The sequence below is a fragment of the Oncorhynchus kisutch genome, linkage group LG25 (genome assembly GCF_002021735.2).
Source record: "Oncorhynchus kisutch isolate 150728-3 linkage group LG25, Okis_V2, whole genome shotgun sequence".
Lineage (NCBI taxonomy): Eukaryota > Metazoa > Chordata > Actinopteri > Salmoniformes > Salmonidae > Oncorhynchus > Oncorhynchus kisutch.
Window position 1 is genome coordinate 9,296,988 of NC_034198.2, and position 16,001 is coordinate 9,312,988.

Consider the following 16,001-nt stretch of genomic DNA (forward strand, 5'->3'; position numbering starts at 1 on the left):
TTGTTGCCCTTATCTTGCCCGTGTGTACTGAGGACATGTTTGCATAAGATATGTGACTTTAGCACCCGCATCTACAAAATAAATCTACTGCAGAGTTGACCATGTTCTGATTTCATATGTACACTGTCCTGAGGGGTCTGTTTACCTCCACAGCATTGTCGTTGGGGCTGTTGTCTTATTTCTGTTTTTCCTTGGATGGTCCCTGCTTCTCCTGGCCAGTCTTCATAAGAACACGTTATCTTTTCTGACATTCTTGTTGCCCGTGACCAGAAATCTCGCAATAATGACATACACCAGGTTTCTCTTTTGCTGAACGAGTAAAATGTTATTGGTTTCACTTGGAACCTGCACGGTTTATTATGTTGATTTGATGTCTCTGTCCAGTCGTGACAGCCTGTCGACGATTGCGCCATATTTTTGTCTGTCATTAGTTATGGGAATTGTTGAATCTCTTATTTCAAGGTTCTGTTCACTAAGAGCCCTTCAACTTTCTATCTCTCTTCAATATCCTGTCATGATTCTCCAAAAAAATTCTCATCCCGTTTCCTTACTTTGGCTAAAATGGTTAAATACCGGTGTCTTTGTCAAGGAATTAGACATTCTGTATTTTTCCCCAAGCTTTTTGTATATCAGACAAATTCCATCTTTGTCAACATTGATGGAATATTTATTTCTCTTGCCTACACTTCTCTACTTTGAAATGGTTCTTCATAGACTAGACAGTGAATTTAAAATGTTTTTTTCATGCTCTCATCTGGAGGAGCTGTTCTGCCCTTTTCCAGAGTGTTTTTCTCACTTAATGCCATTATAATATCTATGTTTTGATATTTATTTAGCCCAAGAAGATATGTTTGTACACTACCGTTCAAAGGTTTGGTGTCACTTAGAAATGTTCTTGTTTTTGAAATAGACAAACAATTTGCTTTAAGGTGTCTCCGGGATGCTAGCCTTCTAGGCAGAGTTGCAGAGAAAAAGCCATATCTCCGACTGGCCAACAAGAAGAAAAGATTAAGATGGGCAAAAGAACAGACACTGGACAGAGGAACTCTGCATAGAAGGCCAGCATGCTGGAGTTGCTGCTTCACTGTTGACATTGAGACCTGGTGTTTTGCGGGTACTATTTAATGAAGCTGCCGGTTGAGGACTTGTGAGGTGTCTTTCTCAAACTATACACTAATGTACTTGTCCTTTTGCGCAGTTGTGCACATGGGCCTCCCACTCTTTCTATTCTGGTTAGTAAGTTTGTGTTCTGTGACGGGAGTAGTACACAGCCTTGTACGAGATCTTCAATTTCTTGCATGGAATAGCCTTAATTTCTCAGGACAAGAATAGACTGACGAGTTTCAGGAGAAAGTTATTTTGTTGTGGCCATTTTGAGACTAGTTTGAGACCAGATTCTCATCTAGCCTAAAGGCCAGTTTTATTGCTTCTGCAGTTTTCAGCTGTGCTAACATAATTGCAAGTGCTTTCTAACGATCAATTAGCCTTTATTAATGATACACTTGGATTAGTTAACATAACGTGCCATTGGAACACAGGAGTGATGGTTGCTGATAATGGACCTCTGTATGCCTATATTACTTTTTTTTATTTTTATCAGCCGTTTACAGCTACAATAGTCATTTACAACATTAACAATCAATTTGATAATTTAATGGACAATGTGCTTTTCTTTCAAAAACAAGGACATTTCTAAGTGACCCCAAACTCAAACCTCTTCTAGGCCACATTTGTCTTTGTAAGGCCTGCCTACCCATAAAAACTTATGTTCACTTCAAAAAGCTTGTTGAAAGCTTATGTTAAAATGATATTGGTCTAGACGCAGCCCTTCTGCCATCAGTCTGGATCAACACAGTTGGTCTCAACACACAGTTGGTCTCAACAGCAAGAAAAACAATAAATCCGGGTCATGGCACCAACTGTTAGCAGTTGTTATTGTTATTCTTCAATAACACAGCAAATCAAGGGGAGGTAAATAGGTTTTTTTCAAAGAACAAATCATGCGGTTTAGGTAGATGTTCATGCTCCCCTGTCCTCAGTAATTCTCTCCACGGAACAGGGACGGGATGCAATTTATAACCCCCTAGCCTGTGGCTGACCAAGTCCTTGCAGCAACTGGGCCAATGGCCAAATAACAAATATCCTGCTCTAGACTCAATGTATAGCCGATTCAGACCAATGAAAACATAGCACATGTAGCTATGCGTTCAGGACTGACAGTCCTGTTTCTAAACATATGTTTGAAAAACCTAACTGAAATAACTTTCCATTTATAGTTTAATTCTAGTCCTCTGCATTGTATTTATCTTTGACATTCTTACACTACACATGCCAAACGTTTAGACCCAATTACCATTTCTTCAAAGTTACTAAATGTAGTCGCGTTTAACGTTCTTTATGAAATGGGCTTTGAAATTGTGTAATACAATGTAGTGAGCTTTGAAATTATTGATGTACACTACCGGTCAAAAGGTTTAGAACACCTACTCATTCAAGGGTTTTTATCTTATATTTACTATTTTCTACATTGTAGCATAATGTAGACATAACTCTGAAATGACACACATGGAATCATGTGTTAAATAAATCAAAATGTTATGTTTGAGATTCTTCAAATGGCCACCTTTTTGCCTTTGATGACAGCTGTGCACACTGCACATTACCACAAATGAATGTATGCCTACCTGGCAGAATGATATCATGATTATTGGCATCAATCCAGTGGTGAATATTATTTAGAAAACTCTGCAATCACATTTGCACACTTGAATTTAAAGGTATCTACACCCAAAAATTGCAGTTTCCTACATTTTTACCACACATCTAAAGTGGTATCCTGATGTGATTTAAGCATTGTTGCAGACTTAGAACCTAATTTTGTTTTGTTTCTATAAAAAAGTGTGATTTTGATAGCGAAAACGGAACTTTGAAAAATATATATTTTTAAGAAATTTAAATATTGCTTTAATAGTGGCATCTATTTAGGTGAGTTAAACCAATGTGTGCATTTTTGGTTTCTCGTGAACTTGGAGTGAAGAAAGCAACTACATTTACTACAAAGCTGCCAAAGAACAAGGCCAATTGCCAAACCAGTGAGTTACTTGCTTTGTTAATTAAATGACTGGTTTTACCATATTTACCCCCCCTGGAAATGGTAACCATAAGTTATTAAACAAGTTCTGCCTTTTTATATATTTATTACATGAACATCATTAATGGTACTTAAAAAAATTATATTTAACCTTTTTATTTAACTAGGCAAGTCTGTTAGGACGTCGTTGTAAATAAGAACAAATTCTTATCAAAAGGCCAAAGGCCTCCTGGTGGGGACGGGGGCTGGGATTTAAAATGTGTATTAGGACAAAACACTACATAGAGACAACACCGCATGGCAGCAACACATTGCAGCAGGACAACATGGTAGCAGCCCCCAAAAAAATTCAAACATTGTGCGGTTGTCTGTGCCCAATAAAGGCAAGAAGGTAGATAATGCATCACACAAAGCTGTCAGTAAGTGTCCATGATTGAGTCTTTTGAATGAAGAGATGGATATAAAACTGTCCAGTTTGAGTGTTTGTTGCAGCTCGTTCCAGTCGCTAGCTGCATCCAACTGAAAAGAGGAGTGACCCAGGGATGTGTGTGCTTTGAAGACCTTTAACAGAATATGACTGGCAGAACGGGTGTTGTATGTGGAGGATGAGGGCTGCAGTAGAGATCTCAGATAGGGGGGAGTGAGTCCTAAGAGGATTTTATAAGCATCAACCATTGGGTCTTGCGACGGGTATACAGAGATGACCAGTTTACAGAGGAGTATAGAGTGCAGTGATGTGTCCTATAAGGAGCATTGGTGGCAAATCTTATGGCCGAATGGTGAAGAACATCTAGCTGCTCGAGAGCACCCTTATCTGCCAATCTATAAATGAGGTCTCCGTAATCTAGCATGAGTAGGATGGTCACCTGGATCAGGGTTTGTTTGGCAGCTGGGGTGAAAGAGGAGGGATTTACAATAGAGGAAACCAAGTATCTTTAACCTTAGCCTGCAGCTAGGATATGTGCGGAGGGAAGGACAGTGTACAGTCTAGCCATACTCCCAAGTACTTGTATGAGGTGACTCCCTCAAGCTCTAAACCCTGAGGTAGCAATCACACCTGTGGGGAGAGGGGATGTTTCTTACCGAACCACATTCACTTTGTTTTGGAGGTGTTCAGAACAAGGTTAAGGGCATTGAAAGCTTTGTTGTTGAGAATTGAACCTTTCTGGGGTAGGAGGCAGTATTTTGATGGCCGAATGAAAAGTGTGCCTAAAGTGAACTGCCTGTTACTCAGGCCCAGAAGCTAGGATATGCATATGCATGGTAGTATTGGATAGAAAACACTAAAGTTTCTAAAACTGTTAAAATAATGTCTGTGAGTATAACAGAACTGATATGGCAGGCGAAACCCAGAGGACAAAACCATACATCAAAATTCAGCCTAAAATTTCAACCAGGCAGGTGCGCCACGGAGAGGAGAGACAGGCTTGGCGATGATAGGGGCTGCAACCTTAAAGGATCTGACCCAATGTTTTTTGGGGGTCAAGTGTAAGGAGCTTCTTTAGTACCTCAGACTTAGTGACCGCCTGCAGCGAAAACATTTGTAGCTGGGCAGGGGAGAAAGGGCGAGGAACATGAGGGCTAGTAGCATTAGAAGGGCTCTGAGATGAGGAAATGTTGGATGGGCAAGGAGGAATGGCTGAGTCAAATAAGACTCCTGACTTAATGAAGTGGTCATTTTAAAGAGCTCAGTCATGCACTCCGTGTCAGTAACAACCATATTAACATTAAGGGACATGGGCAGCTGCGAGGCGGGTTTATTCTCCAGGTCTTTAATGTTCCAGAACTTCTTGGTTAGACCCACAGAGAGAACTGCTCCTTAAAGTAGCTAACTTTAGCCTTCCGGATAGCCTGAGTGCACTTATTTCTATTTTGCCTGAACGAGAGCCAGTCAGTCTGTGTTTGCCGAGCCTTACGCCAAATGGAATTCTTGAGGTAGAGTAACTGCCAGATCATGTTTGAACCTGTTTTTTAATTCTAATTTTCTTTTATGGGGGCATGCTTAACAATACCACTGAAAATACAAAAAAAGAAGGCGTCTTCGACAGAGGGAATCAAGCTGATTCTATACCAATTTACAGAGGCCAGAGGTCATGAAGGAAGGCTTGCTTATTAGTTTTTTAGCAAGCGTCTATGACAAGTCAGGACAGGTCGTTTCACTGAGCAGCGATTACGATCACCGGCTGTAAAACATTGGTCATTACAGAAAACAGCAGACTCATACCTGTCAGGATTATTTGTGAGGATAACATCAAGGAGTAGCTTTTTCTGGGTTTTTGGAGTAGGGATGCACGATATATCGGAATCTGATGATTATTCGCTAAAAATGCCAACATCGGTATTGGCCCGATGTTAACTCCCGACATGCATACCTATATAACGTAGGTACATGCCCTAATGACGCCACTTAAAAATTTCGCGCTACACGTGCAACACACCATTCCTAACTTAGCCCACAATGTCTGCTGTGTGGATCGAGCAGACAAGTCGAGCAGTCATTTGAAAGAGTAAGAATTTCCGGGAGACAACTCAAAGGCAAAATCCATTAAAGCCAATATAATGGAATTCATTTCCCATGACAATCAACCGTTCTCCGTATTGGATGATGATGGTTTTCGCGATTGATCGGGCACCAGTACACACTAACCTTACCATGTGCGCTATTGTTCAGATGTTGCCCTACCGGAGTTGCACAGTAATTGCGTCACTACTATTAGCTTTACAACATACTATGGAACGCCATTTAGGTCTTTGCGTGTCAAAAAAGATGCACGTCAAATAACACAGTTCTATTATAGAAAGTTGTGTTTTCTGAATTTGCACATGCAAGCCAAGCGCCACCACTATCAGTAGCACTGTCAAAGCTGTACAAAAACAGTATGCAAACACCGGCCACGAACAATGTGTTTACAATAGAACTTTGGTAATAAAGCATTATTTGCTAGACTGTAACTTCTGGGGTAGCTAGCTAGCTTTAGCTTGGTAGCACCAATACAACCAGCCTGAAAACAATGACCAGTAAAAACTGCAGTCATTTTCACTTTTCTTAGCACTGATTTAGGAATCCTTGTGAGTAAGTATTGTTGTTCGCCTATTGAAATTGAACTTCAGTTCATGAAAATAAATAGCTAGCCAGCTACTTAACCCTGTTGCCCTTATAAAGTTATAAGCAGCCAGCTAGCTTCATCTGGCTAGTGAGGCTATAGACCTGACCAGGCTGTGTGTTGTGAAGCTAGCCACAATAAGGATTAGGCACAATAGGATTTGCGGTTTGCCTTCAAAATTATAGTGCCTCTTTGAAAGTGATGCTAGAATTGAAAGTAAGGTTAGAATTGGTGGAATCATTCCATATTTAAACTAGATAATGTTTAACAAGTTTGGAATGTGACGCAATGAAATGGGGTATCAGTCTACTGTGACAGTCACAACACAACTGTGAAGAATTTACACACATTTTGGCATTTGTAGCTCTTATCACGGGACTGTGACTGTGAATTCACCTCCCCTGTCAGCCTATTGTGTGTGTGTGTATAGACATTCATATTGCACTGTACAGCTTTACATGCGGACTGGGGATCAATGAAATGGAGTAAGTCTACTCAATACCCAATATATATATTTTTCCCCAACGTCCTCAGTTATCAGACTCAAACATTCACGCAGTATTGTTTTTTTCTCAGGAATAGTGTTCAATACACAGGTTGACAACAAATGTGTTTCAATTACGTTTGTTTCCAGCAATAAGTCCAGCAATAAGAGCTACTGTTCTCTGGGTGTCACTGAGTAAACTGATACCCCATGGCATTGATCCACAATCCATAGGTAACTCTGTACAGTGAAATAAGTATGCAATTCTAAGTCTAATACATTCTGTGTGATTAACAGATTTGACATATCAAATTGTCTTTTGTTGATTTTATATAACATTCCAGTCTTGTTTAGCATGATCTACTAAGTTATGGCATAATTCTACTATTTGTATTAATTTGCATCACTGTCAATGACATTTTTTTATTTTGAAGGTTAACCTCAAAGTTCCACTACTGTGGCTGGCTAATCCTTATTGTGGCTAGCGTCACATAGATGGGTCTGACCACCATTAATCAAATAAGAACTGTCTAACAAATTAGGGTTATTTTAGATGACACCTAGCCATATAGTTAGCTAGCTAGCTACTGAAACAGATTGTTGTTTTTGGGCAAGAACATTTTTTGCATTCATGAGCTAGCTAGCTTTTTTTGACCAGCACTGTAGGTACGCGAGCCAACTTTACCAGCATCATGAGTCGTTGTGACATAAAATACGAGTGATTGTGTAATAACTACATGAAAAATGTATGAACGCATTAAATTGTGACATGCAGTCATATTCATGTCCTGATTGGTCAACAAGCTTATTTTGACACGTCAAATAGTGTTATTTGACTTAACGTTTTTGACATGCAAAGACCCAAGTGGCGGTCCATAGAAATCCTGGTTGAGAATAAAACGACTGAACAACAAAACAGCACAGCAAGTAAGTGGGGAAAAAAAGAAATTTTGATATATTTAAAAGCCATCAAAACCTTTTTTGTGTGTGTGTGTGACCTTTTCATGTAAGGCTCTTTGTCAGTTGTTGTCTCTTCACCTCTCCTTCATCAGCACTGATCTGAAGGAACTGACCAGTTGAAAACCAGCCTAATTATGATCCTTCACCATATTGTTTTTATCCAGTGCAGATGAAGGGAATAAAACGAGGAGGCAGACTTGAAAAAAAAAGAGAGAAAAAAGAATATATACTTGTAAATTGGATATATCATAGAACACCAAAAAGTGAACGTTTCTGGAGACACCATGCCTCAGGGTTCTCAAAACAATGTCGATAGAAAAGAAGAAAAAACTAACGGTGTGCAATCGGTCAGGCGCTCAAAACAGCTCTGGTTGATTTAGAGTCGTTGTTTTTCAGAATACAAGCCTGAAACAATGTCTCAAGACTGACATCTAGTGGAAGACATAGGAACTGCAATTTGGGTCTTATCCAAATACATACTTGGGCCAGCTCTTTTTGATGGGAGGCATTAGACAGTTCTCTTTTATATGACTGGTGGCGGAGAGTCAGGTGTGTCCTACTGATGCTGAAAGACAAATTCCAGATACAAATATTTTAGCATTCTTGTACAATAGCAATGCTGCCATGTCAATAACATGTCTCCAAAAATGACACGGTGTCTCCAGTTGTTTACATTTAGTAATTGTGACGCACCTTCCATATTCACTTTCCATGCACTTTTTTTTGAGACGGAACCCATGTGAAACACGGTTGTTGGTACTGGTCCCTCAGGGTCACTCTACCGGCCTTACGCCACAGATGGGAAGACTAAATTTATTCCCAAAAAGCCATCAATGCACTTTGTAACCACTGGCCAAGTAGTCACAGAATGATCAATCTGTCTATTGATTTTCTTGCAGGGTGTGCAAACTATGTGCTACTTCAGCAAGAACTGGAGACGTGTCGTCAAGAAAATGAGAGACTGCAAGCAGGTATTATTCAAATGGAACATTTCTATCATGTTTTTTCTTTGGGGAGGTTACAGCCTACAGTTGAATGGAGGGAACCCTGCTTACTGAGATTTACCGTCCAAAGCAATTCCCTTTTCCCGGGATAAAAAGCTGTGAGAAACTGGTCAATTATAATACCTTTACATGAACAGCATGGCGTGAAATGGAACTGATAAATTATATGCAACGTCTAAATATGGCTTCTCTACGGCCTCTGCATGATGATTTGACGCTCAAGGTGGGGACAGACAGCCCATCTCAATATGGAGCGCAGTTCACAATGCACTTAGACCTACGTATCTCATCATGGTAAGCGTTTTAAAACAGCCCATCACTCGAATATTGTTGCTTTAAATCAGTGAACTCGCTCGCAGTCTCTCTCTCTCTCTCTCTCTCTCTCTCTCTCTCTCTCTCTCTGTCTTTCTCTCTATCCATCAACCCTTTTACTCTACTTTGTTGAAGAAGGCCTGGTAGCGATTTCAGCCTCGAGCAGGTTGATAGCTTCAAGTTCTTTGGTGTCCACATCACCAACAAACTAGAATGGTCCAAACACCAAGACAGTCGTGAAGAGGGCACGACAAAGCCTATTCCCCCTCAGGAAACTAAAAGGATTTGGCATTTTTCCTGAGATCCTCAAGGTTCTACAGCTGCAACACTGCCTGGTTGCATCACTGCCTGGTACAGCAATAGCTCGGCCTCCGACCGCAAGGCACTACAGAGGGTAGTGCGCACGGCCCGGCACATCACTGGGGCTAAGCTGCCTGCCATGCAGGACCTCTACACCATGCGTTTTCAGAGGAAGGCCCTAAAAATTGTCAAAGACCCCAGTCATAGACTGTTCTCTCTACTACCGCATGACTTGGCACCCCCCCCCCCCAACCCCACTTTTACGCTGCTGCTACTCTCTGTTTATCATATATGCATAGTCACTTTAATTATACATTACTATACATACTACCTCAATTGGCCCGACCAGCCAGTGCTCCCGCACTTTGGCTAACTGGGCCATCTGCATTGTGTCCTGCGACCCACCACCGGCCAACCCCTCTTACGCTTCTGCTACTCTCTGTTCATCATTATATGCATAATCACTTTAACCATATCTACATATAAAATGAACGACGTGCAATCGGTCACGCGCTCAAAACAGCTCTGGTTGATTTAGAGTCCAGTGGAAGAATGTTCTCATTCTTCCTTGTTTTTCAGAATACAAGCCTGAAACAATGTCTAAAGACTTGACATCTAGTGGAAGCCATAGGAACTGCAATTTGGGTCCTATCCAAATACATACTGTATAGGCATTCAATAGAAAAGTACCCACATCAAAAATATCCCACTTCCGGGATGGATTTTCCATATCAGTTCTGTTATACGCAGACATTATTTTAACAGTTTTGGAAACTGTTCTATCAAATACTACCATGCATTTACATATCCTAGCTTCTGGGCCTGAGTAACAGGCAGTTTAGTTTGGGCATGTTTGTCATCCAAACTTCAAAATACTGCCCCCTACCCAAGAGAGGTTAAATAAGTAATTGTTTTGCCCCACAGTCAGTGAAACAGCTAAAATGGTTTACATGCCAAGTGTTGTCATCGATTCCTTGTAGAGACTCCACACTGCTGCTTTTGTCACATGGGATGGCAGCAGCTTGCCACCAGTGTTTGTCCTGTGTTGTGGAAAAGTTCTTACACGGACACTCAGTCTATCTTAAATGAGTCACTGTTCGTCAGCGAGCTGGATGGGTTCCAACCAACTCAATGCACCATATTAGAAATCAAATGTATCAAATCAAATCCAATTTTATTTGTCACATACACATGGTTAGCAGATGTTAATGCGAGTGTAGGAACGCGAAGCGAGGTGCCGACAGATGGCCGCCTCGCTTCGCGTTCCTAGGAAACTATGCAGTTTTTTGTTTTTTACGTGTTATTTCTTACATTAGTACCCCAGGTCATCTTAGGTTTCATTACATACAGTCGAGAAGAACTACTGAATATAAGATCAGCGTCAACTCACCATCAGTACGACCAAGAATATGTTTTCCGCGACGTGGATCCTGTGTTCTGCCTTACAAACAGGACAACGGAGTGGATTCCATGCAGCGACCCAAAAAAAACGACTCCGAAAAAGAGGGAAACGAGGCGGTCTTCTGGTCAGACTCCGGAGACGGGCACACCGTGCACCACTCCCTAGCATTCTTCTTGCCAATGTCCAGTCTCTTGACAACAAGGTTGATGAAATCCGAGCAAGGGTAGCATTCCAGAGGGACATCAGAGACTGCAACGTTCTTTGCTTCACGGAAACATGGCTCACTGGAGAGACTCTATCCGAGGCGGTGCAGCCAACGGGTTTCTCCACGCATCGCGCCGACAGAAACAAACATCTTTCTGGTAAGAAGAGTGGCGGGGGCGTATGCCTTATGGCTAACGTGACATGGTGTGATGAAAGAAACATACAGGAACTCAAATCCTTCTGTTCACCTGATTTAGAATTCCTCACAATCAAATGTAGACCGCATTATCTACCAAGAGAATTCTCTTCGATTATAATCACAGCCGTATATATCCCCCCCCCCCCCCAAGCAGACACATCGATGGCTCTGAACAAACTTTATTTAACTCTCTGCAAACTGGAAACGATTTATCCGGAGGCTGCATTCATTGTAGCTGGGGATTTTAACAAGCCAATCTGAAAACAAGACTCCCTAAATTTTATCAGCATATCGATTGCGCAACCAGGGGTGGAAAGACCTTGGATCATTGTTACTCTAACTTCCGCGACGCATATAAGGCCCAGCCCCGCCCCCCTTTCGGAAAAGCTGACCACGACTCCATTTTGTCGATCCCTGCCTACAGACAGAAACTAAAACAAGAGGCTACCACGCTGAGGTCTGTCCAACGCTGGTCCGACCAAGCTGACTCCACACTCCAAGACTGCTTCCATCACGTGGACTGGGACATGTTTCGTATTGCGTCAGATAACAATGTTGACGAATACGCTGATTCAGCTAAGCGTCAGTACAGAGACAAAGTAGAATCTCAATTCAACGGCTCAGACACGAGGCATGTGGCAGGGTCTACAGTCAATCACGGACTACAGGAAGAAATCCAGCCCAGTCACGGACCAGGATGTCTTGCTCCCAGGCAGACTAAATAACTTTTTTGCCCGCTTTGAGGACAATACAGTGCCACTGGCACGGCCTGCAACGAAAACATGTGGTCTCTCCTTCACTGCAGCCGAGGTGAGTAAGACATTTAAACGTGTTAACCCTCGCAAGGCTGCAGGCCCAGACGGCATCCCCAGCCGCGCCCTCAGAGCATGCGCAGACCAGCTGGCCGGTGTGTTTACGGACATATTCAATCAATCCCTATACCAGTCTGCTGTTCCCACATGCTTCAAGAGGGCCACCATTGTTCCTGTTCCCAAGAAAGCTAAGGTAACTGAGCTAAACGACTACCGCCCCGTAGCACTCACTTCCGTCATCATGAAGTGCTTTGAGAGACTAGTCAAGGACCATATCACCTCCACCCTACCTGACACCCTAGACCCACTCCAATTTGCTTACTGCACAAATGGGTCCACAGACGATGCAATATGTGGTGCAGTTATGTGTGTCTGATGGCAGTGTATTCCAGACATGGGAAGCTCTCACAGAGAATGCAGATTTACTAAAGGTGCTTTTCCTTAGGGGAACTATACAGTCACCTCTCATGGCAGACCTTGTGGATCTGCTGCCATATGTCTGGGTTTTCTGTTTAACAAAAATATTGAGTGGAGGGGGAGCCAGGCCATTAAGGATCTTGAATACAAGACATGCGTCGGTGTATTGCACAAGATTTTCCCAACTCAAGAGCTCATGCTTTCTAAGGATGTGACAATGATGATGGCTATTGGGTTTCCTATCAAGCACTTTGAGAGCCTGTTTGTAGACAGAATGAATAGGTTTTAATGTTGTACAGCAAGCTTGGGCCCAACTAGTCAAGCAGTATGTTAAGTGGGGGAGTATCATAGATTTGAAGTACAGTTTTGCTACCTCTGTAGTCAAACAATTTCGTATAAATCGGAAATTAGCTAGGTTGAATTTGGTTATTTGAATTACCTTTTTCACATGCTTTTTAAAAGAGAGGTTGGAATCAAGTATGATGCCAAGGTACTTAAAATCGGATACCACCTGGAGCTTCTCCCCTGACACATAGACATCTGGCTCAGTAGCATCTGTTGCCCTCTTTGTGAAGAACATGCAAACAGTTTTTTTCACATTGAGATGCAAACACGAGTCACTGAGCCACTTTGTAACCTGGACCATTACAGTAGTGAGTTCTTGTGCAGCTTGTTGTTTGCTCTTTGCATGCACATATATCACTGTATCATCTGCATACATTTGAACTTCAGACCCAGTACAGACAGAAGGCAGATCATTAATGTACAGGAGGGGCCCCAGTATTGACCCTTGGGGCACGCCCACATCATAGTTACGAGTGGGCGACAGCTCATTGCTCACTCTGACACACTGAGTTCTGCCTTCAAGGTATGAGGGGAAAAGTTGAACTTGGACAATTTTGTGATGAGAATCTCATGGTTAACAGTATCAAAAGCCTTCCTTAGGTCCAGAAACACAGCCCCAACAGCACCCCCTTTGTCCATCTTGGACTTTGTCCATCTTGGACTTTGTCCATCTTGGACATTTTCCAGAAGAAAGCAGTTGTCCGTTTCTGTGGAGTGTTTCGCTCTGAAGCCAAACTGCATGGAGTGTAATGTGAAGGGGCTGTTGTTGAGGTGGGCAATCTGTTCTGCTACACACTTTTCAACAACCTTTGACACCACAGGTAGTATACTAATGGGCCTGTAGTTACTCACGTTAGCAGGGTCGCCTAATTTAAAGATGGCCGTTATTATGGCCGACTTCCATACCCTTGGAAACACACCGAGACCAATAGATGTGTTGGTGACCTTAGTAATGGGGCCAATGAGTGGCTCTTTGTAGTTTTTAAGAAAGGTAGAGTCCATCCCAAACACATCTTTGGCTTTAGAGTTCTTTAGTGAGCTAATCACCTTGTTCACCTTTGACTCAGAAACCTCCCTTATGATGAAGACCGGTTGAGTGTCATTCACTAGCACTGAGCCCAAGAAACCAGTGGAGGGGTTCTGTGTCAGTACCCTGACAGAGTCAATAAAGTAGGAATTGAAGGCTATTGCTATTTCGACTGCATCCTGTGTTAGATTGTTATTCACCATGATTTCTAGTCTTTTTGCAGTGTTACTATGGTATTTCCCTGTTAACTTTTTTAGATTCTCCCATATCAATTTAGAATTTCCCTTTGCTTCACCAATTATGTTAATAAAAAAGTTTGCCTTGGCCTGTCTGATTTCTTTCATCACCTTATTTCTCAACATGGTAAACCTACGTCTGTCATGCTCTAATTTAGATTTTTGGGCTATTTTTAGAGCATAATCTCGTTCTTTCATCAATTTCCAGATTTCTCTATTTAGCCAAGGAAGAGTGCTCTTTTGGCCAGGTTTGGATTTGATTTTCTTTAGGAAGCCATTTATTGTAGTCTGGATTGTGGATAGAAAAACCTGACTATCAGCTTCCACGTCTGTATAGGACAAGAGATCATTCCAGTTTATTCCCTTAATTGCTTTTTCAAAATAGTTTAATTCACTCTTAGGTATTCTGAGTTGATCTGGCTTTCTAACAGTAGAGAGGTTAAACCTGCTCTTAGACAGCTTTCTGGCTATAAGTGTCAGATTATGATCAGACAGCCCAGTAACCATATTGAATGATTTAGTCACTCTCTCTGGTTTATTACTGAACACCAAATCAATCTGTGTTTTAGAGCAACAAGTCACCCTGGTCGGCCCTTTAACTAGCTGTGTAAGGTCAAAGGTATTAGTGATCCGTTTGAGGGTTTTCCTACAACACTTGTCTTCATAATTAATGTTAAAATCTCCCATTAAGATGACCTCTTTCCCAAAATCACATTCCCTAAGCATGGTATTAAACTGATCAAAAAACACACTTTTGGTGGAAGGTGGCCTATACATTCCAATGAGGGTAAAATACATTTGGGGAGACAGTGTAACGTTCAGGCCGATACATTCTAGTTCATTATCACATGACCACTCAATTTGTTTACATCGGATATGTTCTTTAATGTAAATCATCACACCCCCTCCTCTTCCTTCAATCCTGTCTCTTCTGAAAACATTGTAGCCAGGCACAATCAAAGCAGCATATGGAGAGTGTTTATGGAGCCATGTCTCTGAGAGGCAGAGAAAGTCAAGGTTGGAGTCTGTGAGTAGATGTTGAATTTGATCACTTTTTGGAATGACACTATGAATGTTCAAGTGCCCCCCTAGTAGTCCCTTGGGCTTAGCTCGTGGGTCCCAGATGACTCGAGAGTGATTGACACATTGAAAAAAGTAAAATTTTCTGTGTTTTCTGACGGCTGGGCTTAGGCCGTTTTGTTTCGTTTTGATTAGGGGCAGTTCGGTAGCGCAATTAACAATCCCTCCCGCCTGCACTGGATGCGGGGAACTAATTAAAATAGCTTGCGTACCAGAAGCAGAGTCAGGGATCGCATATAGCGACTCTGGTATGTTTGAAGAGTCAAAATCTATCCTGGAGCCGGGTGAGTCGAGAGAAACCATAGGACCATAGCACTCACCCACCTCCACAGCGGCGACGACCAGTGGACGAGGCCATCCACCGCTCTCCACTCCGGTGCGTATCACTGGCTCGGTGATATTGGGCCCAGGATTGAGTTGTACATCCCCGGAGAGCAGGAGGGTAGTGAACAGGTAGTTTAACAGTTTCCGATAAATGTTGGACTTGTGTTTGTTACGCCTAAGCGGTTCAGTAGAATAAGGAGCGAGGTAGACTTGGCCATTATTCAGAACATTATGGTATGCTGTGTACTGTCCGCTCCCGTGGAACGGTGAACCAATGTGTTTGGTGTTGATATTCTCCGGTAGTAGACTGATTGTGTCATCCCAGCAAGGACGCACTGAGATGATCAGTAGAGCAGCTACATAACTGACAATCATGGCAGAGTACTGGAGATAAAACACATAATTGCGCTTTAACTCTTTGCATGAGTTACTTAGCTGGGATCGGCGTACACCTGATGGTTTAGATAAAATTACAGCATTCGAATGAGAAGCGGCACCTGCCGCACCACCCTGTCTTCCGTCCGCCATCTTGATCTTGTGCTTGTGATAAGACACAGGTACTCCAGATATAACAAACTGACCCTAGCCCCCCGACACACAAACTACTGCAGCATAAATACTGGAGGCTGAGACAGGAGGGGTCAGGAGAAACTGTGGCCCCATCTGATGATACCCCCGGACAGGGCCAAACAGGAAGGAT

The 16,001-nt window shown here is 42.3% G+C and overlaps 1 protein-coding gene across 3 annotated transcripts in view; it reads left to right on the top strand.

Moving 5' to 3' along the window:
- The window catches only part of LOC109881687 (mucin-17), a 40,425-nt gene extending 31,675 nt beyond the window's left edge, over positions 1-8,750 (top strand). For all 3 annotated transcript variants that reach the window (XM_031804797.1, XM_031804795.1, XM_031804796.1), the window contains one exon: positions 8,539-8,750. In XM_031804797.1, the coding sequence (XP_031660657.1) occupies positions 8,539-8,735 (197 nt within the window). In that variant the 3' untranslated portion in view covers positions 8,736-8,750. The remainder of the gene's footprint in view (positions 1-8,538) is intronic.
- Positions 8,751-16,001: the final 7,251 nt, after the last annotated feature.